The sequence below is a fragment of the Octopus sinensis genome, linkage group LG10 (assembly GCF_006345805.1).
Source record: "Octopus sinensis linkage group LG10, ASM634580v1, whole genome shotgun sequence".
Classification (NCBI taxonomy): domain Eukaryota; kingdom Metazoa; phylum Mollusca; class Cephalopoda; order Octopoda; family Octopodidae; genus Octopus; species Octopus sinensis.
The window spans coordinates 57,914,823-57,938,471 of NC_043006.1; the positions used below are offsets into that span (position 1 = coordinate 57,914,823).

A 23,649-nucleotide genomic window follows, 5' to 3' on the forward strand; every position below is an offset into this window, starting at 1 on the left:
CGCTTGTCTCCTACCACCATGTCACAATCGTTGTTGGTATGCTTACATCCCTGTAACTTAGCAGTTCAGCAAAAAAGATCAATAGATAAGTACCAGACTTAAAAACTAATAAACATATCGGGGCCAATTCATTTGAATGAAATTCTTCAAGGTGGTGCTCCAGCATGGCTGCAGTCTAATGACTGAAACAAGTAAATGAAAAAAAAAAAAAGAATTCTTTGAAAACAAGAATCAGCCAACTTAATAGAAACAGTAACCAACCAGACCAATGAAGAGACATCTTGTGTCATTGCTTGAGCTGCTAACAATAGCAGCTGAATCTCACTCAAATTATGCCCTACGTTTGAATTTGGTTCTACATATACAATGGTTAAAAAAATAAGAACGGTCATAAGTTGAACATGTTTGATGATAGTCTTACTGGGTGAGTCCTAGTTGGAACTAAACAACAATAACCAGAATCAGATAATAACTTCTCTGATCTCCAAATCAAAGAAACCAGACAGACTTGGCAGCAGCAGCAGCAGCATTTTATATGTAATTCAACATGCTTTGTTCATATGTTCTACATACAGACAATATAGATTGCTGCCAAAGTATTGTTTGTAATTATTAAAAAACTGACAGATGCCAAACAGGAAAAATTGCCATTAAGTTGAGAGAGCAAGGTGTTGAAACAATCCCACAACCTAGCTATGGGAACAAATACATAAGTTTCTGTGTATACACACACACACACACACACACACACACACACACACACATGCACACACATGTATGTAGTTATATATGCACAGATGCAAATAATGGCTGCATAGAGAATGACTTGTGAGGATTGGACAAGCTATATACAAAGATGCAGTAAGTGAAGTGAGAGTCAACAACAATTTTAGTATTGAATTTAGTTTGAAGGCAGGAGTTTATCAAGGTTGTCCTCAGTCCCTTCCCATTTATTGTAGTCCTACAGGCCAGGTGCCACCAAACTATGGTCCACAGGCTGGATTCGGCCTGTCGCCGCTCTGTATCTTTTGTGTAAGTACCTGCATTTGTAATTGGTATGGCATAAGTGTTTGGATTAACTTATGTCTATGAGCAAACATTTTCAAAAATGAAGTATGTGAAGTCAGCACATCAAACGAGGTTGGCTGATGGACATTAAAAAGCTATTCTCTTGGTTGGGTGCAGCAATTCCAAAGCAAATATTGACGATATCTTAAAAACTAAACACCAGTTTCACAAATCTCACTAACTTTCTTGCTGCTTAGTTTGTGACATTTGGAAATGTGCACACTGGGTGTGATGAAACTATTTTATTGCTAATGTTGTCTTCTTTGATAACTTTTTGGTAAATAAATATGTTGGTTGTCTTTATTTTTTGTGTGATCACTATTGTATTGAACAAAATGGTTATGCAGCCCATGTTCATCTTTCTCTCAGTGAACTGGCCCACTGTGAAAAACGTTTAGTAACCCCTGCTATCACAGAGTTGTTTAAGACTGGCTTTCCACAGGAACTCTTATATGCTAAGATCTAGTTCTCAAAGATGAATCAACAGTGAAATTAAATAGGAAACTTCAAGCATGCAAACTAAAGCTAGAATCAAGAGGCCTCAAAGAAAATTTAGCAAAGACTAAAGTTTTAATAAGTAGGAAAGATGGTAGAACCCTGGTATCTTCAGGGTGATGGCCTTGCTCAAAATGCAGCAAGAAGTAGGTATAAAACTCATATATTGTACTCAATGTAGTTACGAATAGACGTGACATGCACTGGAGGAGTATGTACTATGAGCACAGCAGAAGTAGATTCTCTTAAATGTTTGGATGACTCACTAGAAGTAACTGATAGCTTTTGTAATTAGCAGGATAGGTGGGGTGCTCTGAACATAAAGTAGCCATGGTAAGAACAGGTTGGAAATAGTTAAGGGATCTACTTCCATGGATGTCAACAAAGGCCTTTTCCCTCAAGAATGAAGGGAATATTGTATGATGCTTGTGTCAGAAATGCAATGATGTATGGTAGTAAGATGTGATTCATAAATGTAGAGGACTTGAGAAAACTGGAAAGAAATAATAGCATCCGTTTGTAGAATGTATGGAAAATGAAGTACAAATGCATAGAAAAAAAGAATCTTGAGCATAAAAGGAATCAGATGTAGTATACAAGAATGACTGACAGTGCTGGTATGGATATATGATGCATATGGATGAAGACAACTGTATAAAGTAGTGCCAATCATTTAATGGGGAAAGAATTTGTGGAAGAGGGAGACCCAGAAGACATGGGACAAAGTGATAAAGGTTCATCTCAGAAAAGATGACAAAGGACTGGGATAACTGGTACTATGTCAGTCTGAAGACATGTCCACTTCAACTTAAAGATTTTGGAAACACAATGTGTCTATGTGTGTGTGTGTGAGTGTATGAGTGTGTGTGTGTGTGTGAGAGAGAGTGTGTGTGTGTGTGAGAGAGTGTGTGTGTGAGAGAGTGTGTGCGTGTGTGAGAGCATGTGTGAGTGTGAGTGAAAGTGCATGCGTTTGTGTGTGTGTGTGGTGTGTGTGTGTGTGTGTGTAATAGCATGTAAATGTTGGGTTGTATGGTAATTCTTCAACTTGTCAGTTGTTTGACTTTTGAAAAATTCCCTTGGATTGTTGTTCCGTTCTTTGTCTGTTGTCATGGAATACACTTCAAAGCTACCAGACATGATTATACACTTTCATTACATCAAGTTGAAGAGCTTGGAGAGCTTATACCAGATTGTAATCATTGTGAATAGGTTGAAATTATAATCAGACAAAGAAAAGTTACTGTACTTGAAGCAAACTCCAACTGATGAACTTGCTTACATGAACTACACCTGAAGCTGTAGTGGTCAATGTACACAACTGATTAACATCATTTCAAAGTTAATGAAAAAAAAAAAGAGAACAAACAAATACTTTTATATATTCCAGTCCAATGTTTAAAAAAATCTTACAACCAATGCTCCCTCTAGGCTATGCACTTGTGTGCATTCACATATTTTACAACTAGTACACAAAGGGGAAATAACGTGTGCACAAAGTTTTCAAGATAATTTTTTTTTTTTTTATTGAAGATGGTTATTCTTTGCCTACATTGCAAAGAAGCAAATTTCTGTGCCTTGGTGAATATTTACTTAAACTCACAAGACGGAATCTGTGTAATCCTTTTGCATCCTTTAGAAAGCGAAAATTTGCTAAAAGCGTTGTAACACATAACAGATGATTGTGCTTAAGGTCATCTGTTAAGTTGTTTCAAGAATTAACATACAACCCCAATATCATTGTCACTGATAATAAAAGTAGAACATGCATGTTGACTATAGTCAGCTGTTAAATCTTGTGTGGAAATGGTGTTTTGTTGGTTTCAAGGTTCATATTTTTTCACTCTTTTCTTTTTCAGTCTTTTTATTTGAAATTTCATTTACATCCAGCTTTGTCTTTTTCATAAACTTCTAAATCTCTATTTCCGAAAATGTTTTCTTCCTTTTCTTTAATATAATCCATTAAATATACAATGCAAAATCATAGCAATGTAAAACTAACAACTTTATGTAAAATTATGATCTAGTGACACTTAATGACAGTGCAATGCAATGTAATAAGTAGTAACTCAATCTAATATCACAAACTTCCAGTACAGTGAAAATAGTATCGTAGTATAAAAACCATAGAACTATGAAGTGAAATCTTTATATTAAATCTTGGCATTGCAGCAAAAGTCACATCAATATATCTAAACCAAGACTTTTTAAGACTTACATTAAATCTGAGGACCTTAAAAACATTAGAGAAGTGACCTATGGTTTCATTTGAGTTTCAGTTATGTATCACTGTGTCAAAGTTATCTCTGATCAAAATAAATGATATTTTTGATGAAAGTATTAAAAATAATGTCATCATAAGTTGCTTAACTTGTCTGAAGTGCAATGTTTGACATAGATACCATCAGGATTATTTTTCAAACATAAGAAATACAACTGCAAAATACATTCTGAATAATGTAGGTTTGACAATATCGCTTCATTTGACTTACACTGGCAATGGATCACGGAGAGAAACATTCAAATTAACCCTTCCTTCATTCAAAGAACACATGAAAAGCATCTAATATCTCAAGGTAACACACTCTTAATAAAATCTTCTAAAACTTTTCCCTGTTATTGGTATCCAATACTTTAGAGAGATCAATAAAGTATGTTCCTCACTCTACACTTCGCTTTGAGCTGGTAGACACTAACAGTTATATCTACTGTTCCTCATTCAGAAACAATACTGGGATTACGCAGAATATGTTCAGTGAGGGTATCAGTCAGTTGATTCAGAATAATTCGGGGGAGTGGTTTTCCACACAACAAACAATAGAGATTTTCCTCTGAAATTCCTACACCTAGGTTTATTACCTTGCTTACAGAGCAAAACCAGAACTGCATTTCCCCCAGTCCTTGAGGTGCTTTCCCCTCCAGACATCTAGAAATTCAAGCATTCTCTCATCTCCATATTTCAGAATTTTGGCTGATTAACTATTTATTCCAAGAGCCCTCTTATCGTTCATGAGGCTGAAAGAAAGTTTAATTTCCCCATGGATCGGATCATTACAGTCCAATGACTGTTCATACCACTTTCCAGAATCTTTGAAATAATGAAAAAAATTGACACTCTTACAGAAACAAAACACCAGCATTTTCAGGAACAACCTTATTCCAAACCTTTCACCTCAACAGAATGCCAACCAGGAATAAAAGCCATCCTAATCTTTTATTCAAAAACGCCCAAGGCAAATCCAAAACTCACGACAAACAGATAAGCTCCTAAAATTTAACTTATTGCAGAGACAAAGAACACAAAAAGCCTCTACAATCACATGAAGGAACAATATTGTTCACAGTAAGCAGTATTTGCCCGTCTTAAGTTGAAAGGTGATAAAAATTAATAGATGTGGTCTGTAACAGAGAATAACATTGAAACTAAACTGTAATTTGTTCATCAAACTAGCTGCTAAGAAAGCATTATATATGCAATTAGGTTGACACAGTTTACTTAAGCCCTTTAGAATAGTGGGTTTATAATTGAACAATCATACAGCAGCAACTGAGACTACATACTGGATTGTAATAATGGAATAAGCAGATGTGCTTCAAGAGGAAACAGCTGGAATTTACCCTAACTACCTACATTATATATATATATATATATATATAAACACACATGCACACACTGTCTTTAACCTAATAGCATATCAATCAATTCCAGCAAATTATCTTTCCTTTCTCATTCAGAGTTGGTTGCAATTTCTACTAAGTGCTTGTTTTACCTTTTCTAAAAGTAAAGATACTTTCTATAAATCAAGAATTTATCTTGCGTGATATATAATATACCTTTATTTTGTTGCTGTTTCTTGTTGTCATCCAAATTCATGCTCGGTGTTACTTTTGTAAGCTGATTTTTTCTTTAACTACACACATACATACATCTATATATATAAAACTGTAGTTGTGTGAGTGTCTGTCTCCTAAGATTTAGATTCCTAACTCCTCCCACATTTTGCGGTGCAGTTTAACCAAATTCGGGTATCTTATAGTCGTGATTAATATCAAGCCCGTCTGAGTATTAGCGCGCGTCTACGATGAGTCTACGATTTTAAAAATAATTTAACATCATTTTTTATTCCATTTTAATGCATAATTTTTCGTGTGTCGATGGCGGCGGAGTTGGCATCCACGCTCAAACACCTGCACCTGTGTTTGCTTCTCCCCCTTCTTCCCTCCCTCGTGAAGCTGTGGGGAAGGGAGTGTAAGGAAATCAACGTCGTAAAGCGTTGTCAAGGAGACCAGCGTTCTTTTAGAACAACGACTTCATGGCTTGAAGACACCAAAACAGAAATGGCTAAGAAAGCCCGAATTGGCATCTATAAGGGAAGTAACTCTCTAAAAATGCTTATATAGTTATTTCCCTTACAAACCCGAGCAACGCTGGGCAATACTGCTAGTATATATATAACTTGGTCCATAGTAAGGCAACCAAAACCATATAATATCATTTCCAAGAGATGCCAACTCTGCTCTGAGGAATCCCTGTCTATTCTGTGGACTAATGAGAAGATCATTAACAGAATTTCTGAAAGACTCTCAAGATGCCTACAAGTATATAAATGTACTTTCACACAATGCAATGGCAATGAATTCAAGTAACTGTTAACATAATTTACTTTAAGGTATGAATGAATTAAGTTTACCTTTAACCTCCCCATTCTTATAAAAACCAAATGACTATTCAACTTGCTATGTGAACATATACTCTCTTTACTCTTTTACTTGTTTCAGTCATTTGACTGTGGCCATGCTGGAGCACCGCCTTTAATCGAGCAACTCGATCCCAGGACTTATTCTTTTGTAAGCTCAGTACTTATTCTATCAGTCTCTTTTGCCAAACCGCTAAGTGACGGGGACATAAACGCACCAGCATCGGTTGTCAAGCAATGCTAGGGGACAAACACAGACACACAAACACACACACGCACATATATATATATATATATATATATATATACACATATATAAGACAGACTTCTTTCAGTTTCCGTCTACCAAATCCACTCACAAGGCTTTGGTCGGCCTGAGGCTATAGTAGAAGACACTTACCCAAGGTGCCACGCAGTGGGACTGAACCCGGAACCATGTGGTTGGTAGACAAGCTACTTACCACACAGACACTCCTGCGCCTATGTGCACCAAACCACATATGTGAGTATACTTACATCTTCATGAGCAAATGTACATGCACCATACAACTTATGTGGAGGCGTTTATACATCTATCTCCATTAACAGTTATTTTTAATACATTTTTCCCTGTATTGCTTGTCTGTTTCTTTCTTGTATCTTATTTTATAATTGATCTTCTATATAAATGAAGATATATCCTTTAATTTACTGCTTTTCTTTAAACGAAATGAGAAGATACATTGCATAACTATTATTCAACAAGTTACATCTATTTATCACCTGTAGAGACACATCTGCACTGTCAGATGCTCCTGAACTAGTTGTTAAGTATCCCACCAGTGAGAGATCGATGCTAGATGTGTCAAAACAATTGTAGTGATTAATGAAAATTCTCATATTTTCCATCTTCCATTTAAGAAAGACAGACAGACAGACAGACAGAAAGACATATACATACACAAAGAGGGAAAGAGACAGAGAGAGATTGTGTGTGTGTGTGTGTATACATATTATACACATATAGCACACACACACACAGAGTGGGAACTGTAAACCTGTGAGATATTATCATTCAGGTCTCCTTTAATGTAGTGTTTAAGAATTTTCTTACTGTTTTATTTCCACTAAAGATTCATGTCACAACCTCAAACTATTTATAATTACCTATAATTATTCCTGACTCCTTTTGGGATCTATACTTCAATAAAGAGGAGTTGACATGTGCTCTGTTGAGTTTATATGAGTCTTAATATCAAAGATATAGCAGCAGTTTCCAAAGAAACTCCACAGCTATTTTGAAACCTATAAGATTGTTAGAAATTTATATAGAACTACGAAATAAATAATTTCTTTAAAAACCAGTCTTTTTTCATTTTTTCCTGACAGGCTGAATTCTTGAGATGGTATAAAGTCGACACAGGTAGAACTAAAGCTATAGTCTTATGAGGGAATGTCCTTGAGACTATTTTAATTAAACACCATACACCTCTGCTACTTTAAGAATTGTTATTTATGATGTTTATCTTTCATCAAGAATTGAATACACTTTAGAAAGAGCTGTGTTATTAGAATTGGTTGAAAATGTGATAGAAGAACAATGTGTAATAGCAAATGTTTTAGACAATTTTAACAATGGAATGAAACTGAAATCATAATTATCAAACTGCTATGTTGGTAATGCTTTCATAAATCTCTGTACAATGTACTACATCTCTTAATTTAGTAGGAGAGAAAAGTGCATATGACTGGACCTGAATCCAGAGTTCCAGTGAACAAACACTACATAAGTATAGATGTAAGACATCATCATCATCATATATGTGTGTGAAGAGGCGTGGCTTAGTGGTTAGGGCATTCGGCTCACAATCGGAAGGTCATGAGTTCCATTCTTGGTGAGGCGTTGTGTCCTTGAGCAAGACACTTTATTTTACGTTGCTCCAGTCCACTCAGCAAGAAAAAATTAATAGTGCCCGTGTTTTAAAGGGCCAACCATGACACACTGTGTCACGCTGAATCTCCCTGAGAACTACGTTAAGGGTACGTGTGTCTGTGGAGTGCTCAGCCACTTCCACATTAATTTCACAAGCAAGCTGTTCCGTTGATCATATCAGCTGGGGCCCCTGTCGTTGTAACCGATGGAGTGCTCATATATATATATATATATATATATATATATATACACACACACACACACATATATATATAATCACATATGTATAATAATTTAAGATATTTATTTCAGCGGCTATTGTCTTACAAATAACGTAAATGATATGTTGTGCATAATAGATTATGTCTTTGATTTTAGTCTACCATTAAACATTACATATGTTAGGCAGCATTCGAATATATTACACACACCCACACAACATTATATATGTGCATGATTATGTGCATATGTATTGTAGACAACACACATCTTGGTACATAAAATAAGAAAGGAATGTAGAAAGAGTTGTAAGGAAATCTATCAGTTACATATAAAAACAGGGATTTTATTAATTTCTTACAGCTAATGTATTTGGAAATGCTTTGTAAGAATGTGTATGTGTGTTTGTATGGAATTGTGTGTGTGTGTGTGTGTGTTTGAATACATGTGTGTGTATGTGTTTGCATGTCTGAGTGTGTGCATGTATGCATAAAAAAAAACAAGGCAAGAGAAATTATACATTCCACAGATACACTAAAAGTTAATAGAGTCAGATGTGTAGAAATCAACAGCTTTTTACATATCTATTTTTAGATTTATGTATGCACTTTTCATTCTAAATCTTCATTTTGTCATTCGGTCAAAATCAATTAAGTACCAATAGTATTCTGGAACTGGACTAATCAGCAAATAGCTACTTAGAAAGAAGATTCAACAAATGAAAGGAGAAAGGGGGCATTTCTTCCAGCAAAAATGTTGGCAAAAGAATGGTGAGCTAAATCTATTTCTTCAGTGACCAACATGTCATCCAGCCCAAAATTCTGAGTGGAACTATATTTTCACAATTCAAATATTTGAGAAAAGACATAATACATTGAAACTTATACACAATCGAGGCCATATTGAATTAAATTAACCATCTATGTATCATACTCAACATACAGGGTGTCCATAAATTACCTTTACAATTTCAAAAATTCAGGAAAAAAAAAAAGCGATGCAAAGATAACTGAGCAGAGCTTATTGGAAAACATAGGCAAACAAATAAAGTTTTATTAGAAATATCAGAACAGCTTTCATGTGGATTCCATTGGTTGCATGCAACACATCTAGACAATACAATATAATAAATTGTGGAAGCTGTAAAGATAATTTATAGACACCTTGCATATACTCAGCTGACAGGTCAGTTACCGCAGAATTTGCCTGGAGATAACATCACTTACAGACATGCTCACTTAAAAACAAATATTGAAGAGAGACAAAAATTTGTTCCAGTGCTAACTAGGAAGAACCCCAAATGCATTTCAGCCCTTTTGGGACTTGTCAATGATGCATACCTACAGCCAGCCATATGTTGAAATGAGAACCACTTCCATGCAGAAAACAAAATAAAACATTAAACTAATAGCCTAGTACTTATTCTATGGGACTCTTTTGCTGAACCATAAACACACCAACTCTGGTTGTCAAGCAGTGATTGGGGGGGGGGACATAGACACAAAGACACACACACAGATACATACATATATACAAATACGATGGGCTTCTTTCAGTTTCCATCTGCCAAATCCACTCAGAAGGCTTTGGTTGGTCTGAGGGTATAGTAGAAGACACTTACCCAAGGTGTTGCACAGTGAGACTGAACCTAGAACCATGTGGTTGGTAAGCAAGCTTCTTAACACACACCCATGCCTGAGCCTCTAATATATATATATATACACATATATATATTAACACACACACACACACACACATTAACACACACACACACACATACACACAAGCACACACACATACACACACACACACACACACACAATACATATATATATATATATATAAATACATATATATATATATATGTATAAATATATATATATATATATATATATAAAGGTCAGAATGTGATCAGAGGGAGATTTGATTGTTATTTCTAGCAAAATGACTACCCCTACTCACACACTACAGGCTCTCTCATTGACTTAAGGGGGAGTCTGTAGAAGTATGCCCAAGATGTTCAGTGCTTTATTTATATGCTGCGTGTATACACACATACATTTATGTTTGAGTATAAATAAGTGTGGAAATAGCGACCTAGTAGAAAGAAGGAGTCTTAACAGAATCAGCAATGAAGGACGAGGGAGATAGAGCAAAGCAACAAAGATTGTTTCAAAAAAAAAAAAGAAAAAAAAAAGCTAATATCCAGACAAATTCTGGCTCCTGACGTCATCACTACTTGTTCAGAGATTTCACCAATTTCCCCTAAGTGGAACCATTAACACATTCTCCTTTCACACCATCTGTGTGTGAATACATAACTAAAGCTGTCTATACAGTTCTAAATATATATGCAAACATATATATATATATATATATATATATATATAGACACACACATACACACTCACACACCCACACACACACACACACAAAAACACTAATTGTTTGGATCTCAGTCCACTTGAAGAGAGGATTAAATTTCTCCTGCATAAAAAATTATATATCCATTGAAACAGGTTCAAATCTTTGAAAAGCCAATTATTCATTTGTTTAACATGTTTTCCTATGCCTCTGTGTGTGTGTGTGTGTGTGTGTATGTGTCTGTCTGAGAGAGGGTGTGAGAGAGTGTGAGTGTGTATGTGTGCGTGCGTGAGAGAGAGAGTGTGTGTGTGTGTATGAGATAGAGATACTGAGTGAGTGAGACTGGTGAGAGAGACTGATTGAGTGAGAGAGACTGATTGAGTGAGAGAGACTGATTGAGTGAGAGAGATTGAGTGAGTGTGTGTGAGAGAGAGTGAGTGAGTGTGTGTGGGAGAGAGTGAGTGAGTGTGAGAGAGACTGAGTGAGTATGAGACTGATTGAATGTGTTTGAGAGACTGTGTGAGTGTGTTTGAGAGAGACTGTGTGAGTGTGTGTGAGAGAGACTGTGTGAGTGTGTGTGAGAGAGACTGTGTGAGTGTGTGTGAGAGAGACTGTGTGAGTGTGTGTGAGCGAGAATGTGTGAGTGTGTGTGTGTATGTGAGAGAGGGAGATTGTATGTGTGTGTGAATGCATGTGAATAGAAGGCTTTGCATAACCACTGGCAATATGATGTTTAGATCATATAGTTTATATCAGGATTCCCAAAAAGGTCCCTGAGGACCACCGGTAGTCCCCAGAGAATTCATGGCCATAAAAAATTGAAGCCATTTCAGATTTACACAATATTGTTCGATGATAAAGACACTGTTAGTTAATAATAATTTATATGAAGACAGAATTATAAGAAAACAAAATTCAATTATTATTCCATAAGAATCAATAATGTTTAATATATAATTAATGATATATTAGTCAAGAATTACATAATTTAAATTTTACAATCACAACAGTTTCATAATAAATTTGATATTTTTAAGAGATAACTACACAATATTGTTTAATAATAAATTTGATACTTTTAATTTATAGAAATAAAGTATTTATTATTTTTATTTTTTTAAGATCAATTGTAATAATGTCTGAACCAACTGCTAAATAGGCAAAACTGAGGAACTACAAAGAAGATTTTATCGTGTTTGGTTTTGTATCTGTAGACTCAAAACATATATGCCTGAATGTGATGCCATAATGACAAATCATTCCATGAAGAAAGTTAAGCTGGAACAACACCAGAAATTAAGGCATCCATCATATGTTGGTAAAGGCAGGGAATATTTTGAGAATAAAAAGCAAAGACAGCCAATCAAACTACCCAACTTTGTAAAGAAGATAAATACCGAAAAAGCAAAGACACTCAAACTAAGTTATTTCATCCCTGAAATTATTGCCAAGGTTGCAGCACCTCAGATTTATGGTGAGAAATTTGTCAAGCCTGCTATGATAGCTTGTGCAAATGAGGTTCTGGAAAAAGATGCTGCATCTACTCTGAGTACAAATCCACTTTCAAATAACACAATTACAAGAAGACAGGATGAAATGTCTAATTTTGTTAAGAAGATTGTGGAAATTCTCCAGAAGACAAATGTTTTTATCCAGATTGATAATAGCACAATTCATAACCAAGCTATCCTTCTGGTCTATGTCAGATTCATCCATGAAGATGATACAAGGGAAGAAATGTTATTCATTAAAAGTTTGTCTGAAACTATTAATGGAGAAGATATAGTCAATGAAGTAATGCAGTGTTTTAATGATAAAAATATTCCATTGACTAATTTCATCAACATTGCATCAGATGGAACTGCAGCCATGACTGAAAAAGTGAAAGGCTTTGTTTCTAGAATGAAATCAGTTGCTTCTCACATTTTTTATATATATTGTATTATTCACAGTCAGCATTTGGTTGCTAAGAATATTGAAAGACACATGGAAGGAGCACTCAACACTGCTTTACATGCAATTAATTTTGTCAAATCAAACTCAGCGAATAATAGATTTTTTATGCAATTCTGTGAAGATGAAGATTTTAAAATCCTATTGCTTCACACAGAAGTAAGATGGTTGTCAAAAGAACTGAGCTTTGAAAGACTAGTGAATTGGTGGGAACCATTAATTAACATTCTCATGTTCAAGTGTCAGATGACTCATTACAACTCCAAGAAGCAAGCTGATACAGCTAAGAAAATTTTGAAAAGACTTTCTAAATTTAAATCAAAAATATTCTACTTGAGTGATATTTTTAAAACAGTGAATCTGCTAAGGTAGAAAATCAGATTTGGTCACCTGTTCTCAGAAGTTAAAAGGGTATATGGGGAAATAAAAATTTTGGAAAAAACAGTTTGAAAAAATATTTTAACACCACTGTTCCTACATCAGAATGCATTGCTGCATGCATTGCCCATCTTGAAGGTCTTCCTGTAGACTTTGAGAGAAGATACAATGATTTATTAAAGATGGATTATCCACTCCGGTTTGTAGACCTTGGAAATTATGAGCTAGGAGATGAAACTTTTGAGTTGGCTGAAGTGTTGTTGGATTTGAAAAAGAATATGAAAGGAATCACACTCAAATATTTTTCGATATGTAGAAGCAAGCATCATTCCTTTTCTCTATCACATGGATGGTGGAATATGCATTTTCAGCAGTTGTAGATATTTTAAATAGAAAAAGAAATAAATTAGATGTCAACAGCAGAGGAACTATCAGACTAAGACTAAATGAGTTCATTAAAATTGATTATGATATCTTGTGTGAGAAATACCAATATCAAGCTAGTCACTAGCTGAATGGACTAAAAATTAACGACTTCATGAAAAATGATTTTGATGTCTTGTGTCTATCTTTGTTTACTAAAATAAATTTAAGATTTTATCTTTTGTTACTAAAATAAATTTTAAAGTGTAAATAGACTATTTCGTCATTTCATTAAGTATTTTGGTGTGAAAACAGAACAGCACAAAGTAAAAGTAAAAGTGGTCCCTAGAAATTTTTTCAAGTAAAAAATGGTCCCTGGGCTGAAAAAGGTTGGGAACCACTGGTTTATATGCTTACATACTACACATAGAACATGTGTTTACATCATATAGTCAGCAATCACTCAAGAGGTTGCACAAGAAGTATTCATGTTGGGGTACTTAGTACACTATGAGCGCAGAGATTACTCAACCTAAGATATGTTCTATGACACAGCTAATGTGATCCAGTAGTGGAGAACAGCGGAACGTTACTATGGGTTGATGAAAGGAGCAGGAATAGAATAGTAGAGACCTAGATGGGTGAGTAGACAAATGAAAGAGGAGGATTTATATATATAATTATTTACAAGAATCAGCCCTATGCAACCTAAAGTTTCTGCAAGAAGCCTACAAAACATTAAGTATCAAACAGTTTAATATTATACACACACACACCTATATATACACACACATACACACGCGTGCACAGACATATACACACACATATACACATGCATGCATACACACACACACATGCGTGCATACACACACACACATGCGTGCATACACACACACACACACGCGTGCATACACACACACGTGCATACACACACACACGCGTGCATACACACACGCGTGCATACACACACACACACATATATATATATATATATATATATATTATATATAGAGAGAGAGAGAGAGAGACACACACACACACACACACATATATATATATAGATATTTATAATTATATAATCATTTGTTTTCTGACCATTTTCCCATGCTAGCACAGGTTGGACAAATTCATATACTCGAGGCATTGATTTTACAGCCTGGTGCCATTCATCATCACTAAACATTACCTGCCTCCCAACAGATTTTTCAAACCACTAGTCTTACATACATACATACATATTTATAAATGAATAGTAGAAGATATAGATTCAGAGAATCATGTGGCTATCACAGTAAGCTCCTTATACAGACTTGGCTATCAGTACACATAGTAATCAATTTACAAGGTTGTGTGAGGTAAAGTGTACATGTCACTAAAAATCTAGAAAATTCAAATAATACTTATTCTGTGAGGATGTATGGGAGGTGAATATATATTTATTTAACCATGTGACTTTCATAGGATTATGGCCATTTCACAACCTTCTTCAAGAGACAAGAAATTATCCATACAAGTTTGCATTAATATGTGTGCTCAGCATTATACAATTGTATATTCACAAATTAATGCAAATAAAGAAAACTAGATTATCAGAGTACCAGAACATCATGCTTACATCAACAGTTCAGCTCTACTTACAAAATTCACTCATTATATATACAATGTATTGAAGGCCAGAAGCAGATAAAATTATATAGACTTGGTCAGTAAAAGGTAAAGATATACTATGGCTCTATTATTACTGAAAAAATATTCTTCAATTATGAACACCCACATATCCATTAAGAAAAACTGCTAGATAGAAATAAAGAGATTCACCATCTTTATATAAAATTAAAGAAAAAAACAGGTTTACTTACATGCAAGTAGGAATATAAGAGAATTAGTTAAAGGGTTGAAAATGCATTTGGAAAACAAATCGTAGTATTTTTTTGCTTTTAGGATTTATAAAAAATACCGCATTAGCTGCAACAGTTTGTTTGCTTTTCAATGTCAAAAAGAAATAAATAAAATAACAAGATCGAATTTTGAAAGAAGTAAATGCACAGGAGAAAATTCCATAGTGGTAAGGCATGTTAAAAAAATCAAAATTTCAATAGAAAAATTACATGATGAAAATTGAAGTATTCAATAAGTTTCACAACAATAGGCAATAATGAAAGTTTAAAATATTTGATAAATTTCATAGCAATAATACCTAATAAAGTTCAATAGATTTCAAAGCAATAAGTTATATCAACAATGAGTCATGAAGATTTTCAAGAAGATAAGAAAAAATTTTTTTTTTATTTTTTCATGTTGTGCAAAAGAGAATTGTTCACTGCTTGCTTTACTGGTGAAACTTGAACTATGATTCAAGCTCACATTGTCTTCGGTCTACCCCACTTTCACTGTCCATTCACCTCAAACTCTAGCACCCTCTTCAGAGCATGCTCCTCACCCCTCCTCAACGCATGCCCATACCTCTGCACTCCATTCACCCATGCCAGTCATTCCACTGATTCCTCCAACCCCAGCATCCCCATCAAGTCCTCAGTTCTCCTCTTATCAAACAGCCTCATGCCACACATTTCTCTCACCGTTGCTCTCTCAGTCCTTCTCAAAATTGCCATCTCTCTCTCTCTTTCAAACACCATATCTCACTCCATACAGCATTGCAGCTCTCACACAACTCCTATAAACTTTTCCTTTCGTTTTCAATGAGAAACTTTTTTCCCATATAATAATACTCCACATTCCCTGAACTTCACCCAGTCAAGTCTTGCTCTTGCAGTCACAGCTGCTTCACATCTACCACTTACATCTACCCTATCTCTGTCTCCACCTTGTCACATAGTGTTTCCACTGAGTTTGGCAGCCCTCCAGCTGCTTTCTCACATCTTCCACAAACAAACTCTCTTGCTAGTCTTGGGGTCACCTTCTTCATTTACATACATCTACCATGAATCCATTTCTCACATCTCGTACACAACACTGCATTTGCCATTACCCTCCCACCACATACAACAATTCTCCTTCCACCCCACTTACCATCACCTTTGTCTTCCCGAGGTTTACTTTCAGACCCTTGCTTTCAAACACCTCCTTCCATTTCCAAAACTTCTCCCTCAATCCCTCCATCGTCTCATTCATCAGAACAAGGTCATCTGCATACAGTATCTTCATTAGCAGTCCCTTTCTTGCACTCTCCATCACCACATCAACCGCTATTGCAAACAACAATGGTGACAACACCTTGCATCCCTAATGCAAACTCCTCCATCAGCTCTGATCCAATTCTCACTTGTCTTTACCTCCTCATACAAACTCTCTCACTATTACACCTCTCTTCCTCAATGCCCACTCAATCACCTTCCTTGGAACCCTATCAAATGCCTTCTCCAGATAAACGAAGCACATCTACAACTTCTGCCCCTTATCTTGGTATTCCTCCTTACAATGAACACTACATCTATTGTCCCCCTTCCTGGCATAAAACAAAATTATATCTCATCCACCCTTTTCCAAATTCTCCTCTCCAACACCCTTTCCACTATCTTCATTGCATGCTCCAATAACTTCACTCCTCTATACACCCCACAACTCATTGCAACCCCATCCTCTTGAAGACTGGTACATCAATGCTTGCCAACTCCCCAACTCTCTCCTTAAACCTTGCTCTTGTTTCTTCAGTTTCCACACTTTTCTCCTCTCAACCATTCCCTTTCTCACACACTTTTTAACTTTCCTCTTATCCAAGTCAGCAACCACCAACCTGTGCTCCAACTCCCCTAGTATTGCCTCCACATCTCTCAGATATTTTCTGTTTTTCCTGCCAACCAACATGAAATCAATCTGTCTCATTCCCTCCTGCACTGAAAGTCACCTTCCTTTTCTGTTTTATTAAACCATGTATTCGCCACACACAACTCTTTCTCATCACAAAACTCCAACAGCATCCTTCCTTCCAAATTTCTCTCCCCAATTCCATTTCCCCCATGCACACCCTCAAAGTCATGGATCCATTTCTCATGTCCATCAAAATCACCCATGCCCAAAACCAATTCATCTACCTTTTGTAAGTCCCATTCATTTGCCATTTCATCAAAGAACTATTCTTTCTCAGTGATCCCTCTTCCACTTTGCAAACCATACCCACGAATCACCCTCACCATTTCTTCCTTAAATGCTAACACTACTGTCATCCCTGTTACTCTTTCTCCTGACCTCCACCACCTTCTCACAGATTTCTTGCTTCACCAAAACTCCCACACCTCCAGTTCCCCTGCTATTTCCCCGACCACCACAACTTGTACCTTCTTCCTTTGACCCCCACAAATCTTGCAACCTGGCCCCTCCACCTAACCTCCTGCACACAGCACACATACATTCTCCTCTTCCTCAATTCCTCACACACCTAAGTTCTCATTCCACACAGACTGCCCACATTCCAACTTCCCAACCTCACCCCAAGCAGCTTCTCAGGCCGTCATAAGGCAAGTTATGTTTGCACAACCCAGGGCGAGGGTTTGCCCCTTCCTTTTTCAGATAGGCAGGTGCAGCCCACCCCAACCTTTGGGCTGGCTAGCTGGTGCCCATTCTCCTTTGATACTATTATGAGGCTTTTTTTTTTGTAGCTGGATTTTCTAGGGGTTTTAAACACATAGATTCAAATCCTGATTGGCTACTTATCAAAAACAGCTTTTGTTTTTGTCTGCCTATGGCCTAGCTTTCTGGTTGCCTGAGGATATCATTTGTTCATCAAGTGTTTGGTTACTTATTTTATTCTGGTTGGCTGACTGCCTGGAGATGTCATCTGTTTATCAACTGTTTTAGCCACATGTTTTTGTCCATCAGTAGTCCACTGTTCTGGTAGGCTGATTTTCTGTGGATGTCAATTGTTTATCAAATATTTTGGTCACTTGTTTTTGTCTAACAATCATCCAGCATTCAAGTTGGTTGATTTCCTTAAAACATAACTTGTTTTTCTGTCACAGTCGATTGACTGTTCAATAGTATCATAGTTTGTTTATTTTTGCTTTGTTCTTTTTTTATTTCTTAATAGTTTGGTTTTAATCCAAAACAAAAGGCAATTAGTCAATCCTAGAGTGATAGCAGGAAATAGTGCTGAAGATGTGTAGTATGTAATTACATAGTGGTTTGAAGTTAGGGGTTCAAACTTTTGATTTACCGTTATTGCTTTGTTGTTTTTCTGGTTGTTTTTAATTGAGTCAAATAAACTTTGTTTCTAATTCTCCTGTGTTGTTATAGAATATTTTGCTATGGTTTATATTTCCTAACAAGCATATTTTCCTTATTTAATTAAAATCGGATTCAAGTGTTGCCAATGCATTGATATGTATATTTTGTATTTGGGATGTTTGTTTATAGGGCAAATATCCTGAAGTTTGTTCACAGGTATTTTCTGGTCCTGGGGTCTTGTATTCTTGACATGGGTCAAGAATACAAGTTTTATTGTCATTAAAAGAGATGCTTTGGAGGTCTCCAGTCATAGAGCCAAAATAATTTGAGCATGTGTTGCCTAAGTTGCTTAAGAAAGGTTGGGGAGGAATGAAAGGTATCGTCTGCAAAGAAGTGAGCATTGTTGGACATGAGAGCAAAGAAGTGTGCATTGTCGGACATGAGAGCAAATATATCACGTATGTATGGATGGAATAGAGTGGGGGACAAAACCAAAATCTGTGATATAGAGTTGATTAGAGTTGGTTTAAAAAAAGTGCTAACACCAATAGGAAAATACCAATCAAGGAAAAGAGAGATGAGTGGAGCCTATAGGTGGGATGTTTTTGATAGATCACATGTCAGATACAAGCTAAAGCTTTGCTAGTCGTAAAGCAAGAACACTGCTTTCAATAAATTTCTCTAAGGTGAGTGTTCAATATCAGGTGACATAAGATAGTACGTCTCCTTGTGGACTTGGCTCTACAAAAGCCATACAGGTAGACAATGAGAAAAGACAGAAATTCTGAGTGTTGCACAGCATCATTTTTAAAGGCTGTTGCCATTACCTTTACAATATTAAAAATGAATGCAATGGGATGATAGGTGACAGATTCAGAGAGGCTGCATTTCTTCTGAACAGCACACCCTGAAGTGTATTTTCAAAGATTAGAGTATATTCCCATAAAGAGTTTGGTGTTTAGAGTAGGTAAAGCTCTGAGGTGCAATGTATAACAATGATGGAAGGGATGTTATTAGATTTGGTGGCCTTGTTGGTTTGAAACATCTGGAGATATTTTTGAATTTGGCACAAGTACATGCAATGTGGGGAACCTGGGGTGATGGAATGAGATGAATTTGGGGATCTTCGAAGTGTGTGTGGCATGGAATTGGATACAATGTGGGTAGTGACTGTGAAAGTTTTCTCCATTGGTATACTATGTGCCATTGTTGAGAAGTGAAGGAAAAGAGAATTCCATAATGTTGATCCTCTAGGAAAAAGGATCTATAGCAATTTGGGAGGTGGGAAGGCTTGAGGACCTACTATGCACAGAGACAACTTTTGCAGTGTAGACAGTACTCTTACAATAGTTATGCTGCTGGATAAACAACATCCAGCTTTGGAGAGTAGGTAAAATTCTCCAGACATTGTAGGTTTTGTATTTTTGCCTGAACAGCGGCAGTGTAACTTTGAGTGAACTACCAAAGATTGAGTTGTGTATGAGATGTGGCGGGACACACCCAGAAGGATAGTTCTGGATATCTACCCAGCTGTTTCTGGTGGGCCAAGTTTAAAGTACATGTGCTATCAGAGATAACCGTGATGAAACTTGCAGAGGCCTGATGAGTCATTTGACTTGCAGTGTCATAGGGTTTGGGTAGGTAGGCATTGTAAAGTATACAGTTGCGTGTTGAATAATTGCACTGTGGCTATGTGCAAACAGTTATGTCTTCATAGAGGTTAGATTTTGAGGTGAGAAAGAAATCAAGAATTTTAGGAGTGTCTAAAACACAAGAAACATGTTGATGTAGAGTTGATAATTGCAAAATGTTCAGCTCCTGCACTGACAGCATTGGTATGAAATGTGTGTAAGTGTCAAAAGGAATTGCAAGTGTTGAAGTAACTGAGAATGATGATTTTAGAGGGGTAAAGAGAGATACAAGTTCTCAATGCAGGAGGAGATATCTTCAAAGAGTCACTGGTGATTCAAGAGATTCAGAGAGCAGGTGTATTTGAGAAAATACAGTAAAAAGTTTGAGTCAACATAATTGGAAGTCATCACAGCAGAAATCTAGGTGAGAGAGGTGAGTAACGAAGGAGAGTGGGTTTTACATTTGAGAAAACATTACCTTTTGGAGTAAAGCTTGAAGAGTGAGAATAACCTGGTCAGTGAAAGTGAATTTGTGGACAGGGTTTGAGAAATTTGTATTTTGGAGTATATAAAAAAATACATGACTTGCATGTTTCTAAGAGGTGATGGGTAAGAGGCAGTTTAGTTTGGAGTAAAGTCCACAAATGTTTGAGAAGAGGAGGGAAAACTGACCAGTGGATTAGTTCTATTTTTTTGACATTATGGAGAATTGTAGAAGATGATAGTGTCATAGTAATCCTCACTTGGAAGTTTGGTTTCAATGCTCACAACAGAATGCACTTCATTAAAAGCAACTATAGGCCAGATGGTGGTAATAAACTGGGCAGCATAGTGCACTGCATATAAAATGATTATATATATATATACACAAATATTTGGTTGTATAGTAAGAAGTTTGTTTCTCAAGAACATGATTTCAAGATCGATTCTATTGCATGGTACTTGGGCAAGTGTCTTCTAGTATAGCCCTCGATTGACCAAATTTTTGTGTCACAGATTTAGTAGACAGAAATTGTAAGCCTGTCTAGGGCTTATATGCCCCTGTATTAGACTATTTTCCTTAGTCATTGCACGGTGATTGCCATAAGCTTTAAGCTTATATAAAAATACCATTTACAGGATTGTAAAAACAGTGCCATATAAAAAAACCATTCGCAAAGAAAGCATATATATATATGCATGTGTTTACAACCATATTAACATGTTAGTGCACACCTGGATGTAGGAAAACCTTTTTGCTGCAAAAATAACCTCAGTAGAAATTTCTTCTCATAGGCAATATCTGCAGAAACATACCGCTGAACTATGAATGCTATTGGATCATAGGACATGCATTTCTGCATTATTACATTCCATCAGCCACAAGTACCAAATCAATCCTTCACAGCTCTGTAGGTATGTTTGCTATTATAGATAAGATCAGCTAGTAGTACATTAGCTGATATGTGTAAAGCATTAAATGATTCTTCATGCATTAAATGATTCTTAATTAATTTCAGCTTGACCAGGCTTTACACACAACGGCAATTTCTATTATTTGCTGTTCTTATATAGAGGAATAAGTGAATGCCTGATTCAGTATTTGAAGCTGGTGAAACATGACAACACAAAAACGTATGCATTCTATGTTGCTTATTGCTCAACGAGGTTTACACACATATTGTCTAGGAGGAGATTTTCACCCGAGACTCTTTCTACAGTAAATGGTCCTACACCTGAGTGTACACGAACGTGTTAAATATGATTGTACACACATACATTTCATTCAACAATACTTCATGCACCTCCAGTTAACACACACACACACATACACACACCCGTCTAGAGTAAAGTATGGCTAAACTTAGGATCTTGGTGAGAGAATGCAAATCTTAATTTGTATGCTACAAACGATCGCGATATTTGGGACTATAAAAATCCGCAAGACCACCTTAAGATTTAAAGGATGATAGTTAAAAGAAGATACCTTCTTTCACAACCTTGCTGCCGAGTAGGTGGCCGGTCAAAATTTACTCTAAATTAGAAAGAGAAAGAGAACTCACTCACACACACAATATAAATCTCATTTCATAGACACAGAATCAAAACTTTTCGAAACTTCCATAGCTATACAACTTATAATTAACAAAACTAAACCGAAAGACACCCACACACCCGAAAACACACACAAACACCCACGCTCGGTCGGACACGGGAAGGAACGAAATGCTAACCCCTAACAGTATTGTAGACTTTAGTATTTCATCACATCTCATCATAACAACCACCATCACCACCCTCATCTCCACAAACATATGCAGTCGTTCGACATGTTAGAAACAGCCACTAAATTCATTCAAATTCTTCCAACTGTCTTTATTTATTCATTGTTTCCCTTTGTAATGGACCGATGATATCGTCCATCATAGAGAAAAAGTTATGGTTACGACTGAAAGAGCTTTGGTTGTAGGTCCAGTACGAACCAGGCTGACCTGCGGCTAAACATCAATACCACTAGAGCGAGAAACAATGGAAAATACACACACACATACATTCATGTGGAGGTATACAAGCACGCACATATATACACGTGTGTCTGCATAAATAGATAGATAGATAGATAGAGAGAGAGAGAGAGAGAGAGAGAGATTTCGGCTTTAGAGTCTGACGAGACGTTCATGGGGTTAAGACCTTGTGGAAGTGAAACCATTGACCATTCTATGACCGGACATAGACTTTACTTATAAACATATGTATACATAGGCATTTACATACATATACGCCATAAAAGACACACATACATATGTATATATATACTCAAGCATATCCACATAGATTGATATATATATGTATGTATATATAATTGAAAACGTCTATATACCTATACACACATTTACACATGTATATATACGCACATACACATGTATATATTCACACAAATGCACATGTCAACCTCTGCATATGCCGATGTTTACACATACACACGTATAATTAACTATACACACAAAAATACCACGGAACGAGAGAGACAACGCTAAGTGGGGTATAACATTTCTGGAAGGGACACGAAAGCAGAACAACAACAAGCGCATCCATACATCCAAGAAACCGTATAAAAGAAGCCGGGGAGTTGAAGAAATATGAAAATAGGGATTATTTTCCCAAGATAACTTACCTAGAATGTCGTCTGCATTATCTTCAGAACTAAACTCCACTTGTTCCTCTCTACCACTCACACTTAAATAAACAGCTTTCGTCGTCATGTCTGGCCTTTGTGACTGCCAAACTCTCCTCTTTATGTACGCCTGTGTATTATGTGTTGTATACAGTATGTTCAACTGGTGTATATATATATATATATATATGTATATACAGACACACACACACACACACTGGATGTGTGTCCTGTAAG

The 23,649-nt window shown here is 36.2% G+C and overlaps 1 protein-coding gene across 1 annotated transcript in view; it reads right to left on the bottom strand.

The window, feature by feature from the left end:
* Positions 1–23,649, bottom strand: part of LOC115216444 (high affinity cGMP-specific 3',5'-cyclic phosphodiesterase 9A) — a 211,931-nt gene that overhangs the window by 187,076 nt on the left and 1,206 nt on the right. The window contains exon 1 of the mRNA XM_029785783.2: positions 23,413–23,649. This exon is cut by the window's right edge and continues 1,206 nt beyond it. Coding sequence (XP_029641643.1) covers positions 23,413–23,500 — 88 coding nt within the window. The 5' untranslated portion in view covers positions 23,501–23,649. The remainder of the gene's footprint in view (positions 1–23,412) is intronic.